The sequence below is a fragment of the Charadrius vociferus genome, unplaced genomic scaffold, assembly GCF_000708025.1.
Source record: "Charadrius vociferus isolate BGI_N301 unplaced genomic scaffold, ASM70802v2 scaffold436, whole genome shotgun sequence".
Lineage (NCBI taxonomy): Eukaryota > Metazoa > Chordata > Aves > Charadriiformes > Charadriidae > Charadrius > Charadrius vociferus.
The window spans coordinates 458,366-472,286 of record NW_009649187.1 but is presented as its reverse complement, the minus strand read 5'-3'; the positions used below and the strand labels follow the sequence as shown (position 1 = coordinate 472,286).

Below are 13,921 nucleotides of genomic sequence, written 5' to 3'. Positions count from 1 at the left end.
GAAAAACCACAAGTGCTTGTTTTTTGTATCCAGTATTAAAGATTTATTCCCTTATGCTGTATAAGTAAAGATGCTGCTCCTAAAGGGGAAGGGATTTTTCCATTGCTACTTCATTGCAGAGTTGGATTAACTTCAAAAATAAAATAAATAGCTTCCACAGCTGTGGAAAATGAGTTTTACCCCCAGTGAATTAGAATTAGTGTTGCACTGGGCAAGAAAAGTAGCATTTTAATGAAGTGTCCACCCTCAAGCAACTCTTCCAGAGAAGAGACTTGTGAATCTTTGCCAAACACTTATGTAGTTCAGCTGGGTTTATTTTGAATTACTTAGCTGCTATATGCTATCTTTGACAACTGAAACCTTTGTAGATGCCGGATTTATAGCTGCCCATGAGAACACTGGCTCACTTTTCACTATGTTTTCAGTTCAGAGACAGTCTAATCTAAAATTGTTTTATTCTTAAATCAATGAGGAAAGTTATTCTGCAGACAAAGCTACAACAGCAATTATCTTTTTTTACCCACAAATTACCTTAAAATGAGTCAGAATATCTCTCATAACTGTATGGTATCTTTTCACTTAAATATATCATGAATTCAGTTTTAATTTTAATTGTCTTTGCTGGTGGCAGAATTTATTTCAGTTAATTTAGTTTGATTATTGCTATTTCAGACATTAATCAGCATCCTATTAAACCATCTCACAGATATTAATTATGCCCCAAAATAGTGTTGTGATGTAGTCAGGGAAGAATTAATCCTCAAGGGACAGGAATTCCCAAATTTCCTTTGATATGGAATACAAAACTTCAGTCACTTTGGGTTTAGATTTCCAGAAATATTTAACTTTTTATTAGCTTGTTCAAACCTAGGGTGACTGCAATGCCAGGCACTAAAATCACAGTCCAACTAAAAAAGGTTTATGCAAGTATTTTTCCACACTGACACTTCTCATCTCAGCAGGTGTTTTATAGTACTTTAACAACTATATAGCATTAGAAAGAAAAGAGAATGAATTTTGACGCTGGCTGGGAACCACTAGTGTCAAACTACCTTCAAAGGCATCTAGGATCTAATTCAAATATCAAACCAGGAGAACAGAAATTATCCCAAGAAGCCAGGTATTCCCATACCCATATCTATCTTCCACAGAACCCTGAGCAGATTTGCTTTATTGTTTTCCTCATTACTTCAGGCATATACTTTATTTTTGAAAATCAGGAACTGACTGTGTATATGGACTGTATTGGGATTCATTCACTTGGGGTGAAATAAGAAATGACACCTGCCATAGATACTTGCAATGTAAGGTGGGGAGGATCCTTCTCATTATTAATTTTTTAATAACCATGGGCAAAATTATGATGTGGGATTTGTAATTAGCCATTGCATAAATTAACCTGATAATCTGTACAGTGCTCTTCCTATTTAGCACCCTGGTCCTGCAATGGAAGGCTTCCCTAAGTTTCAATTCTGGAATCAGAGTGATCTATGATTCCAAGAACTACAACCTTTGGGAAGTTTAGTATGTCTTCCTTTGATAAATGGTATAGATGAGCCTTCTGACTATCTATTTGTAATGGTACCTTGCCTCTGGCATACTCATCAGTCTTAAGTCTTTGTCACGTTTAAGGTGGAAGTATAAAGATCACGCACCTAGAGAGCAAGTGAAGCTGGTGGTAGAGTTTGGCATGTTTGAGTGCCCCTAGTTTATTCTGGCTGAACATTCCCTCTTCCACTCTCCCTTCTCTGACAAAGTAATCATTGCATGGTGCAAGTCAGTCTTGCAAACAATTACTTTTTGCATTCTGCTGTCTCTGCTTTCTCTGTGTCAGTGTTTTTGGATTGTTAAATTTGGTTGAGCTGCTTTTGCAGTTCAGTGAGCGTTTTCTTGCTACCTACTCTATATGTATTTGAACCACCATTGCACTGACACTGTTGAATCTAAATGTTGTTTTGAAAATGTGAACTGACTTGAATATTAGGGAAAACTGCTGAGCTAAAGGTGACAGTGATTTGCAGAGCAGCTTATGTGTGGTGTACAGGGTTTAGCAGGTCATTTATGATAGCAATGGACAGGTATAGTAGTATGCTGCTGTTAATACCCTTTACAGTATTGATCAGAATGTGTAATTGAGAGTTTCTGAGGAGATAACTTCAAATAAAGGTTACAGCATTTTATTGTAATTTGGAAGACCCTTTTTGTCACAAAAAAGATAATTTTCTAACTTTTTTTTGGCTATTACCCAGTTCTTGTTGCAAATGAAATGAGAATGTTGCAAACATTGTAATTTCCTTCATTCAAAAAAACCCTTCAGCATGAAATCACTGTTGCGGAAATGCTCGCCACAGATATGGTTCTGTTCATTTCCTTGGAAAGCGCCTTGTTCTTTCCTGCTAGTGTACTAATTACATACGCAGCAAAGGTCAATGTCCTTTTGAGTCAATAAAGCCGCTTACTCTAGGTCCAGATTTCAGACCTGAAAAAAGGTCAGAAAAAAGTATGCTGAAATAATTAATTTCTGATTAAATTCTGAATTCAGTAAATTCACTCAAGCAAAATATTCTGAGGATTTTACTTATTGGTCTACTTATATTTTATTAAACTGCTAGTAACTTATACCTGAATATGGAACATTATGGAACAAGGTTTTGAAAATCTGTAGTATTACAGCCAAGAATTATTCTTGGCTGAATGAAATCTGTGACTACTTTGCAATCAATGGAATTTTTCTCCTTTGGCTGTTAAAAGGTCCCAGATTTTACCTTCTGTGTAATAGTTGTAGCACTGTCACACATCGGTACTTCCAGCTTAAAGATTTTTTTTTTCTTTTTATAATGGGTTTTATACAAGAAAGAGGTGTAGTTCCTCGTAGTTTGAGTGACAGGAACTCTGAATTATTTTAATATCTGGCTGTAAGAAATTGTCCATCTATTGTCCAAGGTCTCAGCAAAGACTGCTTAAAGAGCAAATCCATAAGCATGCAGACTACATAGGATTTGGAATAAAACTTTTTGTTGCTCTTCTGAGAAGGTACATGCTGGTGGGAGACATGTAGTAGAGGTACCTTAATCGGGACAGTGGTTGTTAGAGACAGAATAACCGTGCCACTTCTATTTGGCGAAACTCAACTGATGTCAAATAGTAGTTCTACATTGCTGGTACAGTGGGAGTTAAATCAGACCTAGCATAGAGGATACCTCCCTAGAGTAAAAATCTCGCATCAATATCAGAATAGTCAGAAAAAAGTCTTTGAACTATGTGTGCATGTTTGACTACAGCTGTAATTATATGTTTGACTATGCATGCATGCTGAGGCTACTAAAGTTTCCCTCAGGAACATGCATTTTATGGTAATTATAAATTATTCATTGGCTATACCTAAAAGGAGTGATTCTACTACTTATCCAAGCTTTTTCTTTGCTGCTTAAACAAAAGTTCATTGTGCTGTATTGCAATTTGTCCATTCCTTCAGCTATGTGTAATCTTCTGCAACATTTAATACTTTTTCTATTGCCACCCAATCATCACTTCAGCAATTGCATTTGCTCTTCCTAGATGTTTACACATATTGCTCATCTATATTCAAGCAAATATTCAAATGGACTCAAATATTTTCAAATCACTTGGGGTTGTCTGTCTAGAAGCTGTCCTCCCTGCATTTCCCAAAAGAAGACTGCAAGGAAGATGACACTTAATTTAACATGTAATGAATTCCTGTATTTCTTTCCACAAATGAAGGACTTGTCATTTTTTTTGTATTGTCTTTCAGCATTTTAGCTAGTATCCAGCTTGCTATACAAATTAATTTTAGCTGCATTGCTTTTAATCTGAGCTCTTTGTAAGAAAAGGAAAGTTATATCCTCTGGTATTTTGTGCATGCTCTCCACATGCTATTGAAGGCCTGCTCCATGTAGTTCTGGTCTGAGATTAGTTTTACTGATTTTCCTAGCTTTCTGTATCAAAATGCAGCTATGCAATAAAATGGTCAGGAAAGTGAGAGTTTAAAAATCTTACCAGTTTTATGGTGAATATTATTTGCATAGCAATTCATGGTGGCCTGATTTTTTTTCCACTGTTTTTCCTGATAGCAGTCATTCTCAGGAACCTATTTCACAGCTATGTGTTTTTTCTTATTCAATGTGAAGGCTGCGTATTATATGGGTAAATCATCCATTAACATTTTTTAAACCATTTCAATCTGCCAAATCTGAATATTAATATTATCATAAATGTGCTCTTTTAGTAAATACAATCCAGTTTCATCAAACTAAGTAAATAACCAGTGCTTAAGACTACATATGTCTTCCTCTACAATCAATATTTTCCCACCATTTTAACAGGAATAAAAGGTTCAGTCAAATAGAAACAAGCCTGAAATGCCTATGCCAAACCTGGTTTTGTTCTCCATTATTTATTCCCACTTCATTATGTTATATTTTGTGGCAGTCAAATGAGTGTATGTAATTAATTATATGCAATGAATTTGCTTCATTCCAGGAACCCCACATAAATTTATGCTTCTTTATTATTTAATATAGTTGATCAGACGTTGGAAATGAGCACCTGTTAGTTGTTAGTCTTCCGGGTTCTTAAATATATATATGCTCGATTTCCTGCAAGTCTTTTATGCCTCTGATAGCAGTGGCAAAGTTCTTGTGTAAAGTTCAGTATGCGTGTGTAAACACTGAAGGATTTAGTACACATGCAACCTCATTCAACACTTATAATGCTATCATTATGCCAATGACGATTTTGTCTGAATAAGGAATAGATGGGATTTGCTTAAGAAATGAAGACTTGGCTATGCTGTGACTGTTACAAAATGGAAAAAAAAACCCAAACCAACCCCAACAACCAAACCAAAATAAATTATTTGGAAATTTTCCAACTGTTTTTTGAGAAACAGAGACACAAGTTGGCCGCCTTGTCTCCAGTCCAGGCTCTGTGAGTGCAGTCAGTGGGCCACAGTCTTCTCTGATGATCTTTCTAAGCAGCCATTGAAAGCCTTTCTTCTTCTGAATATTCAGTGCCTTCTTCCTCCAAAACAGTGTTCAGGTGCCCTTCCTAAGATGATTTTGAGAGTCTATTGAATCACAGAATATGGCAGCTGTGAAGAAAAAGAGTATTTTAGACTGCCCTGGAAAGCCTGATACTAAATTGGATTCCTGGTCCAAAATTTCTAGCCAACAAAGCAAAGTTCACTTTGCATTTCTAATCAGAAGTCAGGCAAATCATTTGTTATTTAGCTAACAAGGACAGATCTGAGGTAAATCATTCAACCTGAGAACTGTTTTCACACAGAAGTGAAGTCAGAGTTTTGCCTGAGAAGGATTTGTAAAAACTATTATAATCCCCTTTTGAATGAAGTGTGAACCTCTGAAAACATGAAAATGCAGTCTATAAAGCAAAACATCACAGTGAACCATTACCAAATAATCTAAATAAACCAAAGACCAATCTAGTACTGTGTTCAAGGTTTTAAAGTCAGAAGTCATTTTTATGATCATCTAGTACTCTAGGTAAGTCATTTAGTTAATCATTTTAATGGTTTGAAGGACTTCACAGAAGCCTTTTATCCAAGGATTTGTCCTATTCATTTTGGTTTATTCCACAGTAGGGTAACAGTTGGATTGTCAAATGGGAGAAAACTTCTACACCTATCAGAATATGATTCTAGGAACTTGAAAACTAACAGGTACATTTTAAAGAACTGTCAGTGAAAAAGAGTAAATGAGGTGCACCCAAGAAGAAAAAAAATCTAATTCAGAGCCTGTAAAATCAAGTTAGGAAAGAATTCCAGGGGAAAAAAAACCCCCACACCATAGATCTGTGTATTCCTCCTTATCATTCCCACGGTCTCTGAATGCTAAGCAAAGAGTGAGAATGTCACTGCAGTAGAGCATAAAGTATTTTTATTCATAAATTATCCATATTGTGAAAAAAAAGGGTAGGAACCGTATTGTAGGGCAAAATTATAAAGACCTGAAAGAAAACTGGAGAAAGAGGAAGCCAGTGAAGAAAAACTACGGTAGAGCAAGCTTAGCTGGAAAATACAGGGCTGTGCGTATGTACTGTAAGTAATGGCAGACTGGGATACATCTGACCATAGCTGAAGAAAGGGGCTGCTCTTGGAGAAGGGTCCTCATGATTGAAGAGAGTTAATAGAGAAGGTGGTGGTGAACAAATCTAGGATTTAGACTGACACTCCAAAGCAGAAACACCTTTCCCCGGTTAGCAGGCAAAGCCCAGCATATTTTGGCAACACTGAGAAGTGAGTGATATTTCTATGCACAACACAATGTCAATAGTAAAGGTAATAATAAATAGTTTTTATGACAGACCCATCCAGAAGTATTGTGCTGTCTGTGACTTTACTTTGATGCTTATATTTCCTAGAAATAGCCTGAGCAGGAGATGCGGTTACTCTTATAAACATAGGCTGTTGTTGATCACTTTGTATTTCACGCAGTTCCAGGGCTTGCAAGGTTAAGAAAAGCTCAGGTTTACCTAATGCAAGCACACACGTGGAAATACAGTATCATCTTCTGTGTCCATTTCAACTCAGTATAAACACAAAGATTGCTAAATGGTTTTCAGGGTTTTGACACATAACTCATTGCTGCAAAAAAGTGGTTTAAGCTCCACCACTACTGAAGTTTTGTGAGTAGTAGAGAAATGTCAGTCCATCTTTCCGCAACTAAAGTCAGTTTATCAGAACTGTCATTGATATGTCTTAGCCATTACATAATATCCTAGGATTTCAAAATACTCTGCACACATACTGCTCTAAAATGTCTAATCATGCCGTTGTTACCTTTGTAGAGTAAGACAATATGATTATCCTTTGCCATACATTCACATTTTTAAGTTTTATTCATAATGTCAGTTACGTTTGAAGACTTGAAATCTAGATTTTGTATTAAAACAATAACAGCAGAAAAGAAAATTCCAACAGCCTTAAAGATAATTGACTACTAAGAAACACTTACTAGCTTTATACAAGTTTAGTCAGCCAAGAAGTGAACACAGTTAATTAACAGTGCTCTGTCTTTTATAGTCTTCAGGCTTGAATAAATTATTAGGATAAAACCTAAGCTGCAATTTCAGTTCTGCGAGGTGCCAGTTTTCTTACAGCTCCAGCGCAACAAAGATTTAGGTTTAGATTTAAAGAAAATTTTTAAAAAGGATGTAAGTGGATCTGAATAGCAAATCCCAAACTTGAATCCATGTCCTTTTCCTGTTCAAAGCCTCAGAAACCTGAACTCTCCAGTCATGGCCCTGATTGCTCTGCTCCCAGGGGCACCTATGCTTTTGCTTCATAATAGCCCCAGCATTTCCAGGTATAAGCAAATAATTTCCCAGATCCTGCTTATGTCCAGGTGGAATCTAGAAACTAGACAGATTATCACTCTTATTTCATAGGAGGCCTAGAAACTAGGCAAGCTCTGAGTAACGCTCATAAACATTAAGAGGATGTATATTATTTTTTCTAAAATGTCATTGCAGCTGTTTTTATTTTTAAAATAGTACTCAAATTTTATATAAAAGCCTTGTGACTAGAGTATGTAGGCAGTGGCGTGCCAGAAGCAAATCACTATACCTCCCACCATCCATTAGTGTGCTAAAATAACTAGCCTGGGTGGATTTATGCCACCCTGCAGTATAAAATGGGAGATTGTAGAGCCAGGAAGAGAGAGTGTGATGTAGCGTACTGACTAGGTTGCCCATTTTGAGAAGAGAACTCTTAAGACTCTGTTCCCTGCACCAAGCGCTGGCTCTGCACTTTGTATGTAACAGCCAGTGGATGACAAATAACTTGGCTGTGAAAACATCAGTGTCCACCTTCCTGGATGAGTGGTTTTAATCCAGTAGCTAATAACAAGCAAGTAAATAACCTGTGGACACTGGCATGAACCCAAAGGCTATCTCCGAATTCTGGTCCTGGAACTGTAGCCTGGTGGAAGGCAGAAGGAGAGGAGACTGAGAAGATGCCTCCTGTGAAGCAGGAACATTGCCAATATTCCTAGCTGAGAAAAATAAGGCAAAAAAAAGAGGAATCGCTGCACCAATCACTAGGCTACCAAATGCAAGACAAAACCAGGCACTAAGAGCATCAATTTGGCGTTTGTTTTTCAAACAAGGTGTTTGTTTTCATTTTAAGTGAATAGATCCTTAGTTAACGCCCTTCAGTCTCTGGATCCTGGTGGAGCCCATCTGTAGCCGTGTGTAAGGAACTTGCTCTCTTGAACACGATGGGGTTTGAAAACACCGAACACAGCCTGCAGTGTGCCTCTTGGTGAGCTTCAGGAATGAACAAGAGATTGAGGTTTCATCTCTGAGGCACTTAATCAGGTGATGAATTCTGGGTTTTCATACCCAGTTTGAAGACCAGATGTCTGGCATATGATGTTTAACTTGCATATAACCAATTCCTATCTCATGTCTAGTGTTTAGGAATACAGTTAGCATCAGCTTCAATGGACTGATAATATGCATATAGAGTTAATTGTTGATAAACGAATATATATATGTTTGTGTACTTCCTGAGCTGGGGACTGAGCACCTTGGCACCATCCCATCCTATGTGCTCTTCATGTCCTTTTATGAGTAGTCATGGTTGAACGTTTGTATGTATGCACATACAGATATATAAATACATATGCATATATATATGTGTGTGTGAAAAGCCTTACTCTGCTGAAATCAATGGCCATGTTCCCATCAGCTTCAATAGAAGGATGGTCTGAATCCATGTGTGCTTTACTGCATCTTTTTGCATGATTTACAAGCTGTGAGCAACATATATTATACAGCTTTTTAATTTACTAGATTGTTTTTCTATTTTAAGGAGGGTAATAAATTTTTCTAGGATGAAATACAGTATTTGGTAAAGAGTACTAGAGGAAATTAGACTAAATGTTCCAGTAACAGCCTAACAAATTCAGTCAGAAATTAATCCAACGTGAATTAGTTCAAAGAGAAGCTGAAATATAACTCTGACAGTAACAGTGATTTTATATTGTGTGCTTTTGTATGAGATTTAATCACACTAAATTCACAAATAAAAAACATTTAAATAAATGCTCTCTGTCTTGGGAAACAGATGGCCAGAGAAACACCTTGGATTTCTTGGGATTTTATGGCTGGATTGATGCAGGATTGTCTAGATGTGGTTAATCTAGAATATGTATGTGTTGAGTACCAGAGAAAGAATTGGGAATCAGTGCCTGATTCCATTAGCTTCCAATTTCTTCCTTTGGTTTTTTTTTTTTTCTTATGCCACTTTCTGCATGTCTAAGATAGGAATAGTAAATTCCTTCCCTTTGAAAAAACATTATGAGACATGTAAGTAAAAAGTGCCTATGTAAGAGCTTTGGATTATTATGGTAATTTAAGAGATAATGAATGTCATCCTACTAAATAACTCAGAAAGCGTTACATGGAATACTAAATGTTTTTTAACTTCTTGAGTTTGAATTGCTGTTCAGTTTCTAAGCCTAGACTGATGCTTTGTTTGAAACTTCTTTTGAAATCATTTCCACCTGTTTAAGCAGTTTTGACTTTGCTGCAGACACGGCACAATAGTTGCATTATAGTGAGTTAGACTGCTTGTCAAATGTAAAACCTAGTTTTTCATTTCCTTACATCTTGCTGCTAACGCTGTTCAACTATCCATCAGTTAGATGATTTCCTGTCACACAAATGGCAGTTGACGTGTCTGCCAATCAGTTCTGTTCCTGCAAATTTCCAAGTTTAAGAAATCAGATTCAGTTTCACATTTTAAGAGAATGATCTATTTCATTAAATACAAAAAAGCAAACCTTTTGGTTTTTACAGTTCCAATTTTCACTGCTTGTATAGTAATTCACAAGTTCACTGAGCACTGGCCACAGTGTTGAACTGAAACATAACTGAGCTATAACATCATGTACCCTTGTGAAAATCAGCAAGAGTAGACTTGAACACCAGAAAAGGATTTGGAGGTGTGCTACACTTATGTGTCACTACTCCAGATTTCGAGTGCTTACTTCACTGCCTGCATGCTGCACCTAGTTGCAGAAATACCTCCTCTGCTCCTTTCTCCTTAGGCTGGCCTGATTACAGCCAATAAATAGATGTGTATGCAGTGCCTGTTGCACTATTTAGACCAAGATGAAAACCCTATATTGGTTCTGTAATCCTCAGATGAATTGCAGTCTCAGATAATTTTTAAGATATTCTCATACATTTTATAATTCTGCAGGGAAACATTCAGATAGCATGCTTTTGCCTGTTTTCCAATGATAGTTACATCTTAATCTGACTTAGGTTTAGCACATTTGGTATGTGGATGAAAGGCAAGCTGAATGTTTAGACTTAATGAAGAAAAACAAGAGGTTATGACATCATTTTTCATTAAGAACATTTACAATTAAACTTTGTGTGTATGGATTTAATTGTGAAATCCTTAGTGGGTGTAATAAACAAGCTTTAGTCACATTAAGGCTGAACTGTTCTTAAAAAAAATGAAGCTCAATCTCTTTAAAAAGCACTGTTATATTTTAAAAGAGAAGAAATGTAAGATACTCAGAGATTTTCCATCTCCCATTAAAGGAAACAACAAAATTATTCATAATCATAGTTTTCTTCATTAAAGTGTCCATCAAAAGCTAAAGAAGAATATTTAAGCCTGCAGTAGACAGACTGGCAAGTTTATCTGCTGTTACTGCACTGGATTCATAATATGTATTACAGTATTTTGATTATGGTTTTTTATCTGAAACCTTCTTTTCTGGGACTTAAGGGGAAGAAAGAGAGATTCAACATGACCAAATGGATTTGCAGTATCTAGTTGAACAACAGAGAAAATACATCAAAGAGCTCAAATTATCGCTTAACAAAGAACAATGACAGACTAAATAAAAGAAATGGAAGATTCCTTTTTGATTTTGTTTCAAGAAACATTGCTATCAGTTTATGCTGCAAACACTTTTTATAATGCAGCAAAAATATTCTCTTCGAAAGTGATGTGAAATTCAACAGGAACTTAACTCTTTTATTCTCCTTGTTATTAATTGTTTCTAGGGGTAAGAAGATGGGACATGATATAGATTTTTTGATCACCAATCCAGGACCAAGAGAAGATGATGAACTTCTGCATAAAGTTGTTGACTTATGGAAAAAGCAGGTATGAACTTAAAAACATTTGGCCAAAAAAAGACATATTCTATCAGCACTGAATTAAGCTTACATAGTGCTTAAAGAATGTTGACTCCTTTTTACAGATGACTGCAATATTTTGGAATTGGATACTGCTCTATTTGGTTATTAATCACAATGATCTAGGTGCATTCTCCATCTCTGAATGCTGAAGCTGAAGGTTATATCAGAAGTACTCTACACATAGTCTGTTATGTCTTACCCTAAGAATATGCAGCTAATCAGAGGTACAAAATCAGGCTCGGTGGGCTTTTGAGTGACACGGCAAAACTGTTCTTATACTTTGAAAGAAAACTGTATTTATTTAATTTCTTATTGAGATGGGAATGGGTTCTCCCAAGGGGAAGTACTTCAGGGAGTTCCAGCTTTAAGCATAGCAGATTTGGGTGACCTTATGGTGTTAGGTGAGCAAGTCTGAAAGCTCAGGTACCAAAGCCCTGGGATTCTGGCTTCCTTTCAGCCCATAGATTAGCATTTTTCCTGGGTTCTGTTGTAACAGTGTCAAAATTGACATAGTCTTCCATGATGTCTGGGTTTGGAAGGATGCATGCATTTCACAGAAGAATTGTTCATCTAAGGACTTGGGTTTGTTGTTTTTTTTTTCTATTCAGCTTTCCTCAGTTTCAAGCAGGTTTAAAGTTGGAAGAGTCTGAATTATAACAGGTGCGGGTACCTGAAAATACTCCTGGATAAGAAATAGAGTATGTTGGGAATAATAAGGTCTTGTTTCTTCTTCTACCTTTCTAGCTAAGATATTTTTCAATGTTTACTACTATTTTCAACATTACTACATTCAAAGCAATTGAGTACATTTCAACAAGTAAAAGGCCAACACTCTGTCCAAGGTGAATCACCAAATGTTCCGCTAAGTAAAGTCAGATTTCAGTGAAGATAGCCTGGAGAGAATGCTTTTGAATTGATTCTTGAACTATGTACTTTAATTAACGTATAATGGGTTAACACATGAAAAACATTAAAAGCATTCAACCAGACAAAATCTTATCTGGCTGTATAAAGTTATCTGTTTCAAGGTGGTCAAAACTTTTCAACTGGCTTTAACGGAAGGGCTTTGAACTCGTTTTTTTCTGGTAAAATACCTTAGCTGAATTCCCCTTCCTTCAGTTGACTTTTGGTCTTTGAAATGTTAGCTGATTGTTATTAATTTTTTAGACTTCTGTGATTTCCATCCTAATTCTGTACAGAAAGTGTATGCATTGAAGTAGATTGCTAGCAGGTATAATTTATTATACTCCAATGAAAGCAATGAAGCTGTGGCAATTAATGAGTGCTGAGGAGCTACTCTATTTTTATCCTTTTATTATTTATGTAAAGTTTCTTTCTCAGTCATTCTATTCCCTTTATTCTGAGAAAAGTTGCATTCCTTCTCGGAGGCCGTCCTTTTACCTTCTTCAGCAGACTTGAAGCTATGTGTGGGTCCTCCAAAACTCATGTTTATTATCACACAGCAGAAAGGGAAAGTGACGACAGTCTGAGGCTCGAGCCTGCCCTGGGTGCAGCCTTTCATTCCTTCTCCCATTCCATCACACTCCACTTACATTAACGAGAGCAATGGCTGTGATCTGAGAAGTCTGGCAACTGCTGAAGCCTTTCAGGTCACTCTGAGCTGCTTTCATTAAATGGAATTGAAAGGAAAGAAATAGAAAATAGATTGTTCTTGCTGATTTTTTTTAAGGATAAGATTTGGCAGAAGTGAGTGCAGGGAGAGTATGGGAGGTCAAGGGTGGCCAAGAGTTTGATGAAAAGATTAGGATTCCTCTAGGAATCCCAGCATGAACAAAATGTCAGAAGGGGAGATGCACAATGGCCCTAGAAACTAAATCCAAACAAGCTGGGAATTGTTTAAAGCTATGGACAACTATTTTCTGTGTTCTGTTTGTCCTCCAGAATTTTTATGGCTTATACTACTAGCTATACTGCATCTCTACCGGGGCAGTTGTAATATACAGGCTTTTACTGGCACTACTGAAAAATAAGCTGCCAGCAAAATCAAAATGCAAAAAAGAAAGCGAGGAATTATACTCCTCTTGCCTTTTATTATTACCTTTGATTTTTAAGGGGGAGGGGGGGGCATAAAAAACCCCCAAACCTAAAGCACTTTTATATTTTTTGACAGTACACCTGTCGTCTGCTTCACAGCTTTCCTTTTTTGTGCTACTGCTTCAAAGCCCAACTTCATCAAAGAACATCACTCAGGTCATGATGTTGACTTCCTTTCAGCAGCTTTTAGTAAAGAATTCTGCAATGTTTAACTTCTAAACTACAGACCTCAGCCTTATTTAAATAGTTTAAAAGGGCCTTTTTTTTAGCCAAAATTTTAATGTAACAATATCCTTCCATTGAAAGCTATTGAAAACTAAGTGGTTAAATCAACACCATCCTGCTCTTTGATGGAGCATCACCGTGGATAAATGGGCCGAGGAACAGAGAACATAAAGTCTCCATTGAGCTTCAAAGTAGAGTGGCAGAACAGAAAAGCTGCAGTGCAGTACACAGGTTATGGTTTTAATGGTTCCCAAAAGCTTCATAAAGAAAGTAAGAAATTACTTCTGTGGGATAGAGCTTGGAAGTCTGTGGGCAAACAGGCTGAGCCATCTGTGTCGTTGCAGCTTCATTCACATACTGTGTAAAAACATTTTCATTTTTTGCTAAAAACCTATATAGCTATATTTAGCACTGTACCTGTTGTTACATATGTACT

At 36.6% G+C, this 13,921-nt stretch overlaps 1 protein-coding gene across 1 annotated transcript in view; it reads left to right on the top strand.

Moving 5' to 3' along the window:
* DNTT (DNA nucleotidylexotransferase) overlaps positions 1 to 13,921 on the top strand; it is a 92,124-nt gene that overhangs the window by 44,913 nt on the left and 33,290 nt on the right. The window contains exon 8 of the mRNA XM_009888682.1: positions 11,068 to 11,146. Within this exon, the coding sequence (XP_009886984.1) occupies positions 11,068 to 11,146 (79 nt within the window). The remainder of the gene's footprint in view (positions 1 to 11,067; positions 11,147 to 13,921) is intronic.